The 19,298-nt window shown below is 38.6% G+C and overlaps 1 protein-coding gene across 4 annotated transcripts in view; it reads left to right on the top strand.

Moving 5' to 3' along the window:
• The window catches only part of SMARCC1 (SWI/SNF related BAF chromatin remodeling complex subunit C1), a gene marked incomplete at its 5' end in the record, with an annotated part of 180,427 nt that overhangs the window by 120,500 nt on the left and 40,629 nt on the right, over positions 1–19,298 (top strand). For 3 of the 4 annotated variants that reach the window (XM_082663016.1, XM_082663018.1, XM_082663019.1), the window contains 3 exons: positions 14,987–15,042; positions 15,761–15,875; positions 16,554–16,708. In XM_082663016.1, the coding sequence (XP_082519142.1) occupies positions 14,987–15,042; positions 15,761–15,875; positions 16,554–16,708 (326 nt within the window). The remainder of the gene's footprint in view (positions 1–14,986; positions 15,043–15,760; positions 15,876–16,553; positions 16,709–19,298) is intronic. The other variant, XM_082663017.1, reaches the window with a different exon arrangement.

The following is a 19,298-nucleotide window of genomic DNA, read 5'->3' as shown; positions in this document are numbered from 1 at the left end:
TTATAGGGGAAGGTGAGAGAAGTTAAGACCAAAGAAATGAAGAGAAGTTTTAAACATTGCTTAGAAGTCATCGGAAACCAACATTTCTTTCTCAATCCCCATGTTTGTCACACATTATATAGGGGTTTTCTGTTTCGTCATTTAAGGTTCTTTTCAGGACAACCCTTTGGAGAAAGTGGCATTGTTATTAAGTAGAAGCAAGGAAACTAAGGTGTTGGCAGGTTACATTGGCATGCTTGTTAAGAATGGGGTAAAATTTGAACCTAAATGTCTCTGACCCCAAAGCTCAACCTCTCTTCCCTGTAGCATGCTGACAGAAGTAAAATATGTAGGAATGTTTGTGTATTTTTCATTCATTGAACAAGGATCATTAAAGGTCTAATAGCTCCATTGTATGTATTACGTTATATACTATGACAAATGCAATAGGAAAAGACCCGGCCCTCCTGAAAACCTAGGCTCTGCGTAAAGAGACAGGCAAGAGTGACTGTGGCTGTTTCATCTATACAAGATTAAGTGCTGAGAAACTCACAGCAAAATTCAGTGTATGAGCCCATACCACCTAACCATTCTTAGACAGGATATCAGTTGTTTTTTGTTTTTTGTGTTTTTTTTGCGGTACGCGGGCCTCTCACTGTTGTGGCCTCTCCCATTGCGGAGCACAGGCTCCGGACGCACAGGCTCAGCGGCCATGGCTCATGGGCCCAGCCTCTCCACGGCATGTCGGCATGTGGGATCTTCCCGGACCGGGGCACGAACCCATGGGATATCAGTTTTAAGCTAAACTTTTTTTCCCCTTTTAACTGAGAGATAAATAAGACTGTAAATATATTGTGTTATCATGGCGTCTCATTGTGTTCTAGGTGCTAGGGTACTGGTAAACAAAGCCAACCAAAATTCCTGCCCTTGTGGACTTTATATTTTATAGGTGGAAGATGGACAGGCGTCTAATATGTAAAACTTAGAATGTATAAATTAAATGTAAATATGTAGAAAGAGTGTGTTGGCTGGTAAGTGGCATGGTGAAAATAGAGCAGGGACCTGTCAATAAGAGTGAAGTGTGGGGAATTGCAGTTTTAAATGGTCAGGGAATGCATGTCTCACCAAGAAAGTGGCATTTGAGCAAAGATGTAAGTGGAAGGCAAGGAAGGGGGAACTGTGTAGACATCTAAGGTCAGAGGGTTCCAAGCATTGGGAGCAGCCAGTATACAGGCCGCTGGACAGGAGCTGCCTGGCATAGTTGAGGAATAGCAAGGAGAATCATGGGCAGGTAGCTGAATTGCAGGGTAGAGGAGGTCAAGGGAGATTATGAGGGGCCTTGTGGGCCATTGTAACATTTTAATGTTTACTCTGAGGTGGAGCCAAATGAGGGGTTTGAGCAGAAGAGTGTCAGGGTCTGACCTATGTTTTTAAGTTTCATTCTACTAGGTTGAGAATAGACCCCATCTAGGAATTGTTAAATTTGATTTATTTTTCAAATAACGTACGTAATATATTTGAATATTAAAGATTTTAAAAAATTTTATCACTAAGCCTTTTATTAAAGAGCTTCATTAATTTTTTTTTTTAATTTGACCTGGAGACTAAACAAAATAGCCTTTCTGATAACCTGTTTACTTGTAGCCAAACATACTGAAATGTTGATAGGATAGCACAGTGAAATCTTGTATGCCTACCAGTTAGGTTCAATTTTGCCATTTTTACCTATCTAGGAATCTAATAAATAATTTTTATTTTATTATGATTTTGGTGAATTATTTCAAAGTAAGTTGTAGACATCATGATTCTTTGTACCCCCTAAATAATTCAGCATGTGTCTCCTAAGAATAAGAACATTTTCCTAAATAAAAATCATAACAGAATGACTCTCAGCCCCTTTTAGGTCATCAGCCCTTCCCCCAGAGAGTTGGAATGTATATGTATATTTAAGAACCTGTCAAGAGTCTGTCAGATACTTATTATTGTACCCTCCATTTGTATTTCCTAGCCTCAAGTATTGGTTTTATTTTATTTATTTATTTTTGCTACTGAGTAGATTTACTGTCTGTATCTTAATTCTGGTTTAGAGGAATTTGAAAGATTAAGTTCATTGATGTTTTTTCCTTATAATTGACTATGCTTTTAGGGAAATTGAATCACAAATAGAACGTTCAGAGAAGATTCTTCTATATCAGTGAGTGGATTAACACCTTATCGAAAACAGGACTCCAAGGAGTGTATCTTGAATAATTTGTCACAGCTCTGTGTAGAAGAACCCAACTCATTACTCCTAGTTTTCAAGAAGGTTAAGAACTAGTCTGGAGTCCATCAGGAGATTAAGAAGAGCATCCTGATAATAATAATGTTGAAAAGGTCACTTTCTAGGAACATAAAGCCCAGAAGTGACTGTTACAATTCTTGCCTCAGATACTATTCACAGCATATAAATAGCCTCATTCTTCTCACCCTGAGGATTCCCGTGACATCTTTAAAATCTGGCAGTTCTAAAACACCAGTGTGTGAAAACATGCTAGGCTAGTGAACCTCAGGAAAAAGTGGATCAGTATTTGATCTTTGACTACGTCATGTGGAGTGGGCTTCTCTCTTCTCTTTGTCACTGTTTTATTTGAAGGGCTCTTTCAGATCTATTTCAAGAAGCATTGAAATAGAAATTCAGACTTCTGAGCAGCTCACAATAGGACATTTAACCTCTAAGGACTAGCTAGGATTGAAGTGACTTGCCTAATGAATCATATTTATTAGATGGTAGGATAAGAATTTTTAGGAAGAAATTGGCTTCCCTTATGTAATACAATTGTCTACCTTTGGTGACTTTTTTTTTTTTTTTGGTCAAATCAGGTATAACTATATCAGTTATTTGATGTAGCTCTCTTGCTGTGGGGCAGTTATGTAAGACACACGAAATACCCTCTAATAATTGGGGCTATTTTTTGTGATGAGTTACATATACATGGAAAAATAATTCAGTGTTGGAGGATTGGAGATAGAATGAAGTATATAGTATTAATTGTTCAAGGAGGACTGTAGATAGGAAGTGCTGTAAGAATGAACACAATGGGACTTGTAATTTTAGGCTAAAGAAGACTTCACAAAGAAAGTAGGATTTGAGCTGAATGTTAAAAAAAGAGGTTTAGAATGTCACTGATTGGAACAAGTACAGTATCCAATTCTGTAGAACGATGTGAACAAAGGCACAGAGATGGAAATGGAAAGTTGTTTAAATGGCAGGAAGTTAACCAGGTTGGCCACAATACATAGTTCAAATAAGGATGTAGAAAGAGAGCAGCTTACAGAGGTAGGTTGGAGCTAGGTTATAGAGAGTTTGATACAAGGCTCACGAGCCTGGTTAGACTGTATATTGCCAGCTTTATGGAACGTTTGAACTTTAATACAGTGAATGACATGATTAGTCTCCCAGAAGTGTTGAATGAGTTCCTATCATTCCCTCCTTCCCTAGGAAGACAAAAATTATTGGACTCACATTTCTAAAATGTTTTGGTCTCAGGACTTCTTTGACTTTTTAAAAATATTAAGGAACCCAAAATGCTTCTTCAGTTTATTTGGATTATATCTGTTGACATTTACTATATTAAAAATTGATAGTGGGCGGGCTTCCCAGGTGGCACACTGGTTAAGAATCTGCCTGCCAGTGCAGGGCACATGGGTTCCATCCCTGGCCCGGGAAGATCCCACATGCCGCGAAGGAGCCAAGCCTGTGTGCCACAACTACTGAGGCTGCGCTCTAGAGCCTGTGAGCCACAGCTACTGAAGCCCACGCGCCTAGAACCCATGCTCCGCAACAGGAGAAGCCACCGCAGTGAGAAGCATGCGCACTGCAACGAAGAGTAGCCCCCGCTCACTGCAACTAGGGAAAGCCTGTGTGCACAGCAATGAAGACCTAACACAGCCAAATATAAAAAAACCAAACAAATAAATAAATAATTTTTAAAAAAGTTAAAAAATTGGTACTGGGAAACTTTTAAAAAATAATACATAGGTGCACGTTTCTATAGCTGACTTCATCATGCAGCCTCTGGAAAGCCATACGCCACACTTGTGCGAGATGAGAGTGAAAAGGCAAGTATCTTTGTGTTGCTATGAAAATAGTTTTGACCTTGGGAACCCTCAGGGTACCTAGACCACACTTTGTGAATCACTGAATTAAATAATCACCCTGTCCTTGAAGAATTTTTATGGTGGGGGAGGGGATATCATTATAAAAAAGAAATACAGCTATAGGTAGAGGCATATGTGGAGGAAACACGATTATTTATGCTTGGGTCAGTTAGGGAAGGCTGCACCAAGGACATGACCTTTTAAACAATAATGAAAAAGGAAGAAGGAATGAACATAGGTGGCATATTCTGAAAATAGTACAAAGAAGTCTGTGGGGAGCAGGTACTGTGGCCAAGGGCAGCTTTGTAGGTTTGCAGCTGATTTTGAAGGGCTTTTACCTTGTAGACTTTGAGAAGATTCCAGAGAGTAGAAGTAACGTGGTTCTGTCTGTTTTAGGAAGTAACTGCTGGCAGTTTACAGATGATGTGTAGGAAATGGAGAGTATTCTCACCAAATAATCATAATTCTTTCTAAAAAGCATCATTACTTATTCATAACATACTTTATTAAAGGCAGGTATTTTGCAAGCATTTAATTCTCTCCTCAAAGCTAACTTTTCCAGTTCCCTCAACTCTTTAGGGAATGGTTTCTCTCTCTCGCTCCTCATTTTGGTTTTGGTAACCATATTATTACTAGACTGAAAAGCACACTGCATTGCAGAAGCTAGGAGAAAGGGGTGGTGACTAGAAACCAACCAGTCTGGTGGATGAGACCATTTTCTATTTGTAGTCTCTGAAGACATTGTTATCATGGATGCTAGATAATTTGCTTCTCACCCTTGGTTGAGGTTCATTCAAAAGTTTAGGAGGTATAGTAGTTATCTATTGCTGCATAACAAATTACCACAAAATTAGTGGCTTAAAACAAGATATATTTATTATCTCATAGTTTCTGTGAGTCAGAAGTCTATGCACAGCCTAACTTGTCCTCTGCTTAGGATCTCAAAAGGCTACAATCAAGGTGGCTGGACTACATTCTCATCTGTTGAAGAATCCACCTCCAAGGTCACTCCTGTTCTCAGAATTCATTTACTTCCAGTTGTAGAACGGAAAGCCTCAATTTCTTGCTGGCTGTCAGCTGGAAGCTTCCCTCAGCTCCTAGGGCCACCCAGGGTTCTTTGCCATTTAGGCTCCCCCAGCATGGCAGCTTACTTCATCAAGCCAGCAAGGAGAGTCTCCAGAGCAAGTAACAGCACAGGGTCTTATATAAACTAACATCCTGTCACCTTTGCTGTATTCTGTTGTGGCTAGAAACAAATCACAGATGCTACTCACACTCAAGAGAAGGGGTTCATACAAGGACATGAAAACCTTGAGGCAGGGATCGTATGAGGCCACCTTCGTGTCTCACCACCAGTGTCCCTCAATTTCCAACATTAAAGTTGAGACCTTGAGAGTCCGACAGTATCTCCAGAGTATCTTTGTTCATAAGCAGGACTATCATATTAGCATGAATTTTCTATCACAGAGGTTAGCAAACTATTTCTATAAAGGGCCAAATGGTAAAAACTTTAGGCTTTTGCAGACCACACGGCCTCTGTCACAGCTACTCAGTTCTGCCTTTGTGGTGCAAAAGCATCCATAGACAATACTTAAATAAATGAGCTCGGCTGTGTTGTGATAAAATTTTATTTACAAAAGCAGCCATCGTTTGCTGACCCCTTGTCGATCAGATTGGTCAGGTATCGCTGACCCATTAGTAACATTTTAAGAGAATGGGACATGGGCAGGTCATTTTATAAAACTAACTGGTCCTTTACAGAAAAGATCACATAGGGAGGGTAAGTCAGATAACAAACCGGATTGGGAAGGATCTTTGACAGTCCAGGGAAGAATGAGAGCCCTTTGTTTTCCCTGAAGCAGTGCCAAAGGCCACGAAAAGGGCTCATGTTAATAGAGAGATAGGGCCTGGGTCCAGCCAACTGAACTTTTCTGATAATATTAATAATTGTCATTGAGCACTCACTATGAGCCAGACAGTTATTGCATTTTACATGAAATAATTAATTTAATCCTTAGCACTACCCTTGTGAAGGAAATAATAATTATTCTCCTTTTGTACATAAGCAAACTGAAGCCGCTGTCAACTAAGGAGCTTGCCCAGGGTCACTTGAGCTGGTAAATTGTGGGGACAGGATTCGTACTTAGTCTGTATCCCGAACTCATCCTATTTTTCTAGAGCAGGGGTTAGCAAATTTTGGTTCTTGGGCCAAATCCAAGTTGCCGACTATTTTTATTTAGCCCACAATATATGAGAATGGATTTTACATTTTTAAATGTTTGGATAAAACCAAAAGAATAGTATTTTGTGAAATGCAAAAATATATAACATTTAGATTTCAGTGTCCATGAAGTTTTTTTTTTTTTCATGAAGTTTTATTGGAACACAGCCACACCCATTCATTTCCAAGCGGCTTTTGTGGCTGATTTTGTGCTACTATGGCAGAGTTGAGTAGATGCAACTAGGACTGTGGGGCCTGCAAAGCTGAAAAGAGTTACTATCTCACCCTTTACAGAAAATGTTTACCAACCCGTTCTACAGCCTAAAGAGCTAATTGTAAACTGTGATGTTGGTATTTTCCCCTGGCTGACAAGGCATTAATTACCTGGTAAGAGGATTTCTTTTTGTTTTGCTTTCTCTTTCTTTTTGTCTTTGGCATGTGGCTCACTAGTTTATGTTATGTGTTTCTTATTTAAGTTGTGAATTTCATTTATTGGCACCAACAAGGTGACATTAAGGGAGGGGACTTCCCTGGTGGCACAGTGGTTAAGACTCCACGCTCCCATTGCAGGGGTCCCGGGTTCGATCCATGGTCAGGGAACTAGATGCCGTATGCCACAGTTAAGGAGCCCACCTGCCGCAACTAAGACCCGGTGCAACCATATAAATAATAAATAAATATTAAAAAAATATGACATTAAGGGATATGTGAGCGGCTGCAACCTCTTCAGGGTTTACAGTTCTAATCAGAATTCACACCAAAGACAATCACGCGTGCGCACGCCCTCTCTCCTTCCCTCCCTCTCTTTCTCTCTCTGTCTCTCCCCAAGAATATGTCTGATAGCAGCTTTAAAAAAATGTTGATAGAAGACACTTTACATACTCTTCCATGTAGCATCTTGAGAAATACACAACTCATAATTAAACTGTTAATAGACATCTCCTTAAAAGTCTGAGATTTTCCCCCTTACAGAGGGTCTGTCTCTAACTGCACCATCATTATATGAATAGATATTAATATTATGTAACTCTTCATCTTGGAATCATAGCTAATTAAAGAGTTGATATCAAATTTGGCTTGCCTTACAATAGAGAGTGTTATCTTTTTAGAATGCAGAGCTGTAGATTGTGGTTAGTTATTTCAAATGTAGATTATTTTTATTAAAAAAAATACTGCATTTCTCCCACATAATACTTATTCAGTGTGTAATTGTTGACTCAGCAAAGGTGGCCTAATGCACATTCAATTAAGAGTAACTTGTGAGGGGAGATCAGCTCAGTGCTTTGTGACCACTTAGAGGGGTGGGATAGGGAGGGTGGGAGGGAGGAGATATGGGGATATATGTATATGTATAGCTGATTCACTTTGTTATAAAGCAGAAACTAACACACCATTGTAAAGCAATGATTTATGATTGCTGTATGATTCTCAAAAAAAAAGAATAACTTGTGAGGTTTGGGGGCTTAAAAAAACTCCATCTGCATTTGGGTTTTTTGTTCAAGTCATTTTATTGTTATATTTTAATGTGTCTTAAGGCATGTTACATATTTCATCTGAACTAATTAGAATATTACCAGTAATTTCTCTCTGTTTCCCTCTTACCTCATCTTTGTACCTTCCCACTCCCAGCCCTAAGAATCCTGAATTTTTTAATATTGTTCAACTATGTTTTAAGCAATTTTTAAAAAATATTTATTTTATTTATTTATTTTTTGGCTGTGTTGGGTCTTTGTTGCTGCGTGCGGGCTTTCTCTAGTTGCTGCGAGCAGGGGCTACTCTTCGTTGCAGTGCGCGGGCTTCTCATTGCGGTGGCTTCTCTTGTTGCGGAGCACGGGCTCTAGGCACATGAGCTCAGTAGTTGTGGCACGTGGACTCAGTAGTTGTGGCATGTGGGCTCAGTAGTTGTGGCTCACGGGCTCAGTAGTTGTGGTTCGTGGGCTCAGTAGTTGTGGCTCGCAGGCTTTAGAACGCAGGCTAAGTAGCTGTGGTGCGCGGGCTTAGTTGCTCTGCGGCATGTGGGATCTTCCTGGACCAGGGCTCGAACCCCTGTCCCCTGCATTGGCAGGTGGATTCTTAACCACTGTGCCACCAGGGAAGCCCATAAGCAATTTTTAATCACAAAGATGTACTTAATATATGTTGGTTATAATTTTGTTTGTTTTTAAGCTTTAGAAAGTATGATAGATTTATACTTCTAAAACTTTTATTTTTAACTCAGTATTATATTTTCAGTATTTTTTCGTGAAGTTGCATTATCCATGTAACCATAGTTAATTTATTTCCACTGCTGTAAGATATTCTGGTATGTGATTATAACTCATTTTAATTATCCCTTCTCTTATTGTTGAACAGACAGTTTGGGTTGTTTCCTGTTTTTCTGTTTCAAACATGCATGTACATACAATCTTGTACATGCCTCACAGTGTACACATATAGGGTTTTGCTTAGATGCAGTGCTACTTGAAGTGTGGACCAGTTGCCACACTGAGTTAAGAAATATGCATCACTAAGCTCTCTTTAATTCGGTTGTCAATTTTTCATGAAGTAAATTTATTAATAAAGGAAAGGAGAAAAGAGCATTGAACACTTTGGAACGTTGAACCTTGAACATGAGCAGCACTGTTTTAGGAAACTCCAAGTTTTTTCCCAAAGTTGACCAGTAACACTTGATCCAACACCTTCCTAGTGTTAGACTCTGCTGATGTAGCAGGTGTAAAATGATGTTCTTTTATAGTTTTAAATTACATTTCTCTTACAACTAATTTGAGTATCTTAAATTTACTGGTCATATGTCATTCTGTAAAATAACTGTTCTTGTCTTTTACTTACTTTTCTATAGTATTTATTTTTTTTCTTTATAAATCTGATGTACTAGTCTTCTAGTTGCTGTGCTGCATGTGTTTTCTCTTATTACTTGTTCTTTTTGTCATCTCAATGAAAAGTCGTCCTTGATTTTAATAGAGTTTTGTCTTCTGTTTTATGGTTGGCACTTTTTGTGTTGTGATTAGGAGATGATTCAAGTTTTTTTTTAATGTGTCTTTATCTAGAATTGATTTTTGTTAGCATATCGAAACGCAGTTGATTTTGCATGTTAATTTTATAGGTAACTGCCTTGTAACGCTGTCATTATTTCTAATAACTTTTCTGCAGATTCTTCTAGGTATATAGTTTTATTCTCTGCAAATCATAAGTATTTTCTTCTTTCCTTTCCAGTCCTCTTTTAATTTCTTTTTCTTTATTGACTACCTAGACCAAGACTTCTGTGGCAGTATCAAAGGAAAGTAGTAATACTGGTATCCATGTCTTGCTCTTGATTTTAAAGGGGATACTACAGGCATCTCTCCATGAAGAATGACATTTATTGTAGGATTATCAGTAACAATCTTTGGAGGGCACAGGAACTTTCCTTTTAGCCCTTGTAATGAAAGCTAGCTTGTCATGAAAGATACTGAGTTTTATTACTTTTTATGTGTGTGAGCAAATAAGTTGATAGACATATTAATGTTATATCACTCTTCTGTTACTGTCATATTATTTTGTCATAATGTATTGCCTTTTTTATATACTACTGTTTTCTGTCTTTAGATATTTTGTTTAGGAGTTTTTCATTTGTGATTATGAATGAGATTTAGTCTAGTGTCCTCTAATATTCCTTATCTGTTGTCCGTATCTGATTTGTGAATCAAGGTTATACTGACCTCATAGAATGAGTTAGAAGGTATTCCCTTTTCTCTGTTCTGTGGAAAAGTTTATGAAGATTATAATCATCTTTTCCCTAAAAGTTTGGTAGAGGGCTTCCCTGGTGGCACAGTGGTTAAGAACCTGCCTGCCAACACAGGGAACATGGGTTTGAGCCCTGGTCCAGGAAGATCCCACATGCCGCGGAGTAATTAAGCCCATGAGCCACAACTACTGAGCCTGTGCTCTAGAGCCTGTGAGCCACAACTGCTGAAGCCCGCACGCCTAGAGCCCGTGCACAGCAACGAAGAGTAGCCCCTGCTCACTGTAACTAGAGAAAGCTGCGCGCAGCAACGAAGACCCAATGCAGCCAAAAATAAATAACTAAATTTATTTTGTAAAAAAAGAGAATTCCCCAGTAAAAACATCTGAACCTGTGGTGTTTTTGTTTTTTTAAAACTATTTCAGTTTTTCTGTTAGTATACTTCTTTTTCTTCCCAAATCTGTTTAGTAAATAAATTTTCTAATAATTTGTTCATTTAATCTAATTTTTCTATTTTATTTGGCCTAAAGTTTTTCAGAAGTTTGTCACTTACACTTTTTTATTAAATATAGTTGATTTACAATATTATATTAGTTTCAGATGTACAACATAGTGATTCAATATTTTTATAGCTTACACTACATTTATTATAAAATATTGGCTGTATTCCCTGTACTATAAAATATGTCCTTGTTGCTTATTTATTTTATACCTAATAGTTTGTACCTCTTAATCCCCTACCCTTGTCTTGCCGCTCTCCCCTTCCCTCTCCTCACTGGTAACCACTAATTTATTCTCTATATCTGTGAGTCTTTCTGTTTTGTTAGTTTGTTTTATTTTTTATATTCCTCATATAAGTGATAACATAGAGTAGTTGTCTTTCTCTGTCTGATTTATTTCACTAAGCATAGTGCCCTCCAAGTCCATCCATGTTGTTGCACGTGGCAAAATTTCATTGTTTTTTATGGCTGAGTAATATTCCTCTGTGTGTGTGTGTGTGTGTGTGTGTGTGTGTGTGTGTGTGTGTGTGTGTATTCCACATCTTCTTTATCCATTCATCCTTTGGTGTATACTTAGGTTGTGTCCATATCTTGGCCACTGTTAAGTAACTGCTGCTACAAACATTGGGTTGTTTATATCTTTTTGAATTAGTGTCTTCATTTCTTTGAATATATACCCAGGAGTGGAATTGCTAGATCATATGGAAGTTTTATTTTTAGTTTTTTGAGGAACCGCCATACTGTTTTTCCATAATGGCTGCACTGATTTACATTCCCGCCAACTGTGTACTACGGTTCTCTTTTCTCCACATCCTTGCCAGCATGTGTTGTTTGTGGTCTTTTTGTCGAGAGCCATTTTGAAAGGTGTGAGGTGATACCTCATTAGGGTTTTGATTTGCATTTCTCTGATGATTAGCAACTTTGAGCATCTTTTCGTGTGCCTATTGGACATCTGTGTGTCTTCTTTGGGAAATGTTTATTCAGGTTTTCTGCCCATTTTCTAATTGGATTTTTTTTTATATTGAGTAGTATGAGCTGTTTATATATTTTGGATATTAACCCTTTATCAGTCATATTATTTGCAAATATTTTTGCCTCTTCAGTAGGTTGTTGTCAACTTCCTTTTTGACCTTTGCTTTTTTTTTTTTTGCGGTACGCGGGCCTCTCACCGCTGCGGCCTCTCGCTCCGGACGCGCAGGCTCGGCGACCATGGCTCACGGGCCCAGCCGCTCCGCGGCACGCGGGATCCTCCCGGACTGGGGCACGAACCCGTGTCCCCTACATCAGCAGGCGGACTCTCAACCACTGCGCCACCAGGGAAGCCCAGACGTTTGCTTTTTTATCAATAGTTATGGCCTTTCTTCCATTCCTAATATTATTAATTTGTGCCTCTCATCTCTTTTCTTGATCTGTCACGGAAGAGATATAGGATTCTGTTATATATTTAAACTCTATTTTTAAAATTTCTTTAATTTTTTTTTTACTCTTGTAATTTTTTTCTCCCTACCTCCTATATTCTTTCTTTTCTATTTTCTTAAAAAAGATGTACAGCTTGTAGACTTTGAACCTTTATTTCTTTTCTAATGTAAAAATAAGAAGGCTTATTTCACATTTACATTTCCTCCTAAGTGCTATTTTTACTGATTCTCAAAATTACATTTCCAAGCACAGAGAAATTTTTTTTTTTTTTTTTTTTTTTCGGTACGCGGGCCTCTCACTGCTGTGGCCTCTCCCGTTGCGGAGCACAGGCTCCGGACGCGCAGGCCCAGCGGCCGTGGCTCATGGGCCCAGCCGCTCCGCGGCATGTGGGATCTTCCCAGACCGGGGCGCGAACCCGCGTCCCCTGCATTGGCAGGCGGACTCTCAACCACTGCGCCACCAGGGAAGCCCGAGAAATTTATATTTTAAACTTCTAATTTCATTGCATTGTGGTGAGAGAACTTAGTTTGTATACCATTGACTTTTTGAAATTTGTGAAAACTAGCTTTATGGCTTAATATGTGATCAGTTTTCTTTGTTTTAGAATGGATTAAACTTTTTATTGATTTGTGTGTGTGTGTGTGTGTGTGCGCGCTGGAAGATGTGATCAGTATTTTTTAATGTTCCATGTAAGCTTGAAATTAATGTGTATATATTCTCTAATTGTTAGGTGTAGAATTCTACATGTATATGTTAGAACCATCCACTGTATGTCTTAAATTGAGACAAGTCTGTTCACATTCCCTACTATGATGTACATTTTCATTTTGCCATTCGGTCAGTTTTTGCTTTATATAGTTTGACACTCTTATTAGGTTCCTAAAAGTATAAAAAATTAACAATTTTTTGGTGAATTAAACCTTTTTCATCATTATGTTTTACCGTCTACTTCTAATAATACTCTATTCTTAATGCCTTTATTGACTTACAGTACCACAAAAAGGCTACCGCCATTCCTTGGATTCGGTTTTGCCTGGCATATCTTTTTCCATGTTTCCATTTCCCCATTGTCCCGTTCTATATATGGATCATTTCTTTAGACATGTTTTACAGTTTTGTAATTCTCTCTTCACCTGGTTTAATCTGTTTACCCTGACTTCATTTCTAGGAAATATTTTTATCTTTTGGGGTTTTGTTTTTTTAAATTTCTGATCATCTGTAATACTCTCATGTTGATGGGAGATCTTTATGATTCTCTACATATTACATCCATGGCTACACTAGATTGAGAGTCTGACAGATCTCATATTGGCGGTCCTCAGGTTCTGAATCTGTTGATTAATGTTTCTGTTCAGTCTTAGTGGCTTTCTTTCTTGATGTTTGCTCTTTGTTGAGATTATTACTCTGATGTCTTTTTGGCTAAAATTGGAATTGGAAAAACTGTCTGCAGAGGATGCTTCTGCTGCTTTTTCAGGTAGCCAGGGGTTGCCACTGGCTTGAGATCACATTGGCCATCCTTGTGGCTGGCTCTCTGTGCAGGAATCCTAGTCTTCCTTTCCTGCCCTGCAGCTGGCTAGTCCATGGGCTCAACTTCCTGATGGTGAGGTATTAGAAGCAAATATGTCTAGGCAACCATTCCCTTTCAAATTCCCAAATAATCAGAACCTGGTCCCACTACTTCCACACTCTGGTCCCACTTCTGGTTCTGTAGGCCTTGGGCATTTTGGGGAAGGTGGTGATCTTTAAAAGCTCTTCTACCTGATATGAGATTCATGATGTCTTAAAATATCATGTCCTTTGGAGCTCCTATTCAGCCGTAATTCTGGAAGCAAGAAGATCCTATTATATTCTTAAGAATTGGAAAAATAGAGATTTTTCTATTTAGTAACTTTAACACTGTTAGTTTTAAACATCATTGTTTAATATGTTTAAATATTCTCATTGAGTATAAATGCTATTAGCCTTATAATTTATGAGGACAATATAAAAATTTAAGCTATAGGATATTTGAATGTTTTTATTTAAAACCACAGCAAACCCTCATTATGTTTGAAACATTTGTTTATGTATAAAGTTCTAAAACCAGAAGTATTTATCTGATTGTATCATGTTTTTGTTTTTAAGTCTTTGTTAACTTTTTATCTACAGGATGTATTTAAGGCCTCCTTAGCACAACATTCAGTTCTCTTCATTATACAGCCCCTGTCGGCATTATCTCCCACTTTTGGATCTCTGTCTCTTTTCTAGTCTCACCACAACTTAAATTTCCCCTACTCCCTTGAGTTTTTTGCCTCCTTTCCTTGAAATGTCCTTCTCTATACAAGTACTACCACTGCCCCCGCCCCCCACCCCCCAGCCATGTCTGCCTCAAAAATTCTCACGCAATTATCCTTCCCTGACTGAGATAGCCATACCCTCTGTGCTTCCCACAGCGTCTCATCTGTACGCAAACACAGTGGGCTTGTTGGCTTATGTCCTCCCCAGCCAGAGTGTGATGCTCTTGAGGTTCAGTGAATCTCTAGCTCTGCACTGTTTCTCTAGTATCTGACTGACTCAAAATATATAACTTAAGTATCTTTAAAAATAAATTATTTTTATTTTTGCCTTTTTTTACTTAAAAGGTGTTTTTGAACTTTAATTTTTATGCATACAGAAAAATGAAAACCTCAGTGGGCAGTTCAGTGCATTTTCACAAATTAAACACAGTCATGTAGGCGGCCCCAAGATCAAGAAACAGATCATTACCAGCACCCAAAGCCACTCTTGAACCCACCCCTTTCCTGGTTAACCACTGTCCTGATTTCTAACACCACGGATTACATTCATCTATTTTTGAACTTTAAATTAGTACAATCATAAAGTATGTGTTATTTTATGTCAACCTTATGGTTGTGAGATTTGTCCGTATTACTGTGTGTAGTGGTATTTCAGACACTTTCACAGCTTTATAATAGCTTTTACTTTTCCCCCACATTGTACTACTACTTGTTTTTATTGCTTTGCTTGTAGAAGGAGCTGAAGAGGAAAAAATGGAAACAGATACTGATGGTCAGCAGCCTGAAAAGGTAAAAAATCAGTCTGTCTGAATTCTCTCACAACAGGCAAGCCAGAGAGCACTACCTTTCTCAGCATAACAGTTTGGGTTTATTTTGATCTTTTGGGTCCCTCTCAGAGGACTATAAGTGATTCTATCAGCCATTTGGGCTTTGCTGGTTTAAGTTTTTGCTGAATATAGTTCTTTGTTCTTTGCTGAATATAGTTCTATAGTTTCTATAGTTCTATAGTTTCTATATAGTTTTGTATAGTTCTATGTAGTTTTCTATAGTTTCTGTAGTTCTTTGCTGAATATAGTTCTCTGTGCTATACAGTAGCACCTTGTTTAAACAGTACTGTGCATTTTAAATGCTCTTAGTCCTTCTAGCCAGCTAACCATTTATTTATTTGTTTGTTTGTTTAGTTATCTAGTATTTAACCAGTAAATAATGAAAATGAGTCCCACTGACATTCCTTTGGACACTGTATCCCTAGCCTTATAGCAGAGAGGGTGGGGAATTTGTGCTTTGGAGACTTAAAGTCTCGTGAGCACTCAGGAGTTGAGAGTAGTGAAAGGTATTTCTCTGAATTTATTTATTTCTTTTCCAGTTTTTCTCTCCAAGACCTTTCTGAACCTAGTCCATTTCTTACCAAAAATAGTGGAACCTTTTGTTATTCTAAGATAATATCACTTGTAAAAGGATAATTTTTTTCCTCATTCTCTGTCCTCTTCTTTTGTAACCCTTTCAGGCAGAAAACAAAGGGGAGAATGAAATGGATGAAGGTGATAAAGCTCAAGATGGAGAAAATGAAAAAAATAGTGAGAAAGAACAGGATAGTGAAGTTAGTGAAGATACCAAATCAGGTAATTTGAGGAAACTCTTTGGACTTTATTATGTAAACCAGTAAAAGCACTGGAGAAATGTAGGCAGTTAAATTGTGTAGAAATATTCCCTCATTTATTATGTGTTTCTTAACATAACAGTAAATATGCATTTGAGTTTTATTTTGCACTTAGGTACCAGTGCTGATGCTAGTGGCTACATTGTTTTCAGTGATATATAGACAAACAAGTTGTTCAGCTGTGACTGAAATCACCACACACACCTGCCATTTTATTTCCAGTCCATTGCTGGTGTGTCCCATCCTGCCTGACTTGAAAGACTTGCAGAAGTACTCTGGTCTCAGCTTCTGATTTTCTCCAGACCCTCGGGTTTCCCAGAGCATTTCATTGACTGATGAGCAAACATATGGTCTTAGGACTTAGTTCCCCTGAATTTTCCTTTATATTCAAGGGAACTACACAGAGAGCTTAGAGAAATAAAGAGAAGACAAAGTATACTATTTAGAACATCCATCTCAAATAGAAGCAGACTTACATGCATGGAATGGTTTAGTAGAAATCTTAAGAAGCAAAAGGCACTGAGATCTCTTTGTAGCATCAGTCTTAGTTCATCATGTGGCAGAGGTGAGAAGTAAGATGGCCTATTGAGACTGGGCACACTGGTAATAAAGCTTTCTGGTTTGTTTTTTTTTCCCCCAGAAGAAAAGGAGACTGAAGAGAACAAGGAACTCACTGATACTTGTAAAGAAAGAGAAAGTGATATTGGGAAGAAGAAAGTAGAACATGAAATTTCTGAAGGAAATGTAGCCACAGCCGCAGCAGCTGCTCTTGCCTCAGCTGCAACCAAAGCCAAGGTTTGCCCCTGACAGCTCTTTTCCTAGTGCTCTCTTAAGCCGTGAATGGCTGTATTGTTTTGAGGTTCTTGGGAACATTTAGTATAAAGAGCCTTGCACCCCATAGGAGATGACTATTTGCTTGAGTGACATTTCTCGGTTAGGAATTCCACAGGCAGGAGAATGATGGAAATAGCAGACTTGATCCTAAAAGGTGGCTGCCTTCAATTTATTCATTGTGTCCTTCAGTCTTGTGAAGACCGCAGTGATTGAAGGCAGAATTTAAAGCCCCTCCAATGTGCCTGCAGAACGTGTCTTGGACTATAGTTCCAATAATTTCTACCAGATTGAAGTATTTGTAATTTTTAAGACAAAAATCTGTTTCCCTGTATAAATACTTTACCCTCCTCTTACAGACAGAAAGAGAGGGAACCTAAATAGCTCTTTTTCTTCTTGAATTTGCCAGCTTTCCTGGGGGTGGTTTTCTCTATTTATAACATAGTATTGGCTTCCCAACATATTTAAGAAGAAAAGAGAATGTCATTTTCCCTGCTTTGTTTTAATTTAGCACTTCAAAGCATTCCAGGCATGAATATGTCAAGTTTTAAAAAATCTATTTACCCCTTTTCTATTTTACCCTCAAAAGTAGTTTCCTGTCATTATAGGTCACCACATTTCAAGCAGTGGTTACTAGAATATAGCTAATCGTTTTATCTTGAGCTGTTCTTGATCCATTGGTAAAGATGTTTCTCATGGTCTTTAATTCCCCTAGACTGTTTAGCCGCTGTGAACTACTTCTCCAGGAGTTTAATCTGTGTAGCATGATTTATAACAGATCCATAGATGACCCAGTTCAAACCATAAGACTACTGTTTTGAGAGCCTACCCGTCTGACGTAGGTGCAGACGGTGTGGGGGAGGATGTTTACAGGTCACAGTCTTGCTGAGTCAGTTCAGACAGATACCCCAGCTGAATGTTACTTCACAGTAGATCGAGGTTCTGCATATTCATACTAGCCAGTCTTTTCCAAAGATGCCTCCTGATCTTCATGGTTCTTAAGTACAATTTTAGGTATTCTGTATCTTCTACCACCCCCAACCTCTAGGAATTTATGAGATGTACTCTTGTTTAAATGAATACTGATGTAGACACCAGTTTGACTGTTGTTTCACATTTGTTTGGTTTTGTTCTTCCTTTGTTGGAAGCATTTTTTTTAGTCTCTGTCTTCTGCCAGGTTGGACTCCTGGCTATCTCATTGTCTCTAAGCTGTCCAGGTTCTTACTGTTCATACTGTCATCAAGGATCTCAGAGACCTTAAGGATTGTCTTGGGTATGTTTTCTCATTTTATAAATGAGGAGCTGGAAGCCAGGAGGGCCTCCTTCCTGTATGCCTTTTATCAGGGCATAGCACAGCCATCCACCCAGTCTTCACTCAAGTCACTTTTGACTCCTCTTATTCTTTCATTTTCCATAGCTGTTCAGCTACCAGATGCTTCCTGGTGCTCTAGTTCATCCGATAATGCCCAGGCCCTCCCACCCCACCCCCCATCATATATTGCCTGTTTCCTTCATCCCATTCTCTGTCCATCAGCCAGAGTAATCTTTTTTTGTTATTCAGTTGTTCATTGAAGTATAACTTATATACAAATAAGTAGATATATATGTCTAAAACTAGTGAATGTTTTCACAGGCTGAACCCACCTATAGACTCACAAACAGCTACTGCCCATATCAAGCAACATAACCTTACCAGCTCACCAGAAGCTTCCTCACGTCCCTTCCAGTTACTGTGATTCCCTTCAGGAGTAGATGCTAGCCTGTCTCCTAACACCATGACTTCATATGAAAGGAATCATATGCAGAAGAATCTTTAAACAAACAAATATGAGCATGATACCTTCTTAAATAACCTCCCTGTCTCTCTCAGGCTCGAACTCCTTAGGGAATTTGGGAGTTTTTCATGATCGGGACCCTTCTCACTTCTCAAGTGTCATTTCTTGCCTGTCTGTCCTGAACTGTTTCTTGCAGTTCTACCAGACAAACTGCCCCCTTCTCCCATCTCCAGCTGGGCTTTTTTGGATACCCTCCCCTCTCACAGAGCACGCCTCTCTCACTGTTGCTTCCCATTATTTCTCCTCTCTATATCACTATGTGTGCTTCACTGTAAGTTGCCAAAGAAGGAACTAAAATGGTAGATTACCATAAAAAGTTTTACTAATGCTTCATGATGTTTTCATAGCTGTTAATATGTGCAGCTTTGGGCACAAAAGTTTGTATACTGTGTACCACTGACCACTTTGCCACAGCTGTTTGACTCCTTCACTGCAGAGAAACTGCTTTTATGGATCAATTGCCCTGGCCCTTGGATAGTCCATACAAGGTTTAGAAGAGTGTCCAAAGAACATTTTCTTTTCAGGTCACTGAATTTATACTCCCTCATCATCACTCACTCTTACTTCTAATAACTGGGAACTTGGGTCTTCGTTCTCAGAACACCTATGTCTTCCACTGATTTGTGAAAGTGTTCACATGCTCATGCTACATGACTTGGCACACATGAATTGTTCAGTGCCACTTAGAGCTGTATCTGATACATTTCACAGCACACATA

Source organism: Grampus griseus (assembly GCF_964374135.1).
Source record: "Grampus griseus genome assembly, chromosome: 10".
Lineage (NCBI taxonomy): Eukaryota > Metazoa > Chordata > Mammalia > Artiodactyla > Delphinidae > Grampus > Grampus griseus.
This window is presented reverse-complemented; position numbering and strand designations above follow the sequence as displayed.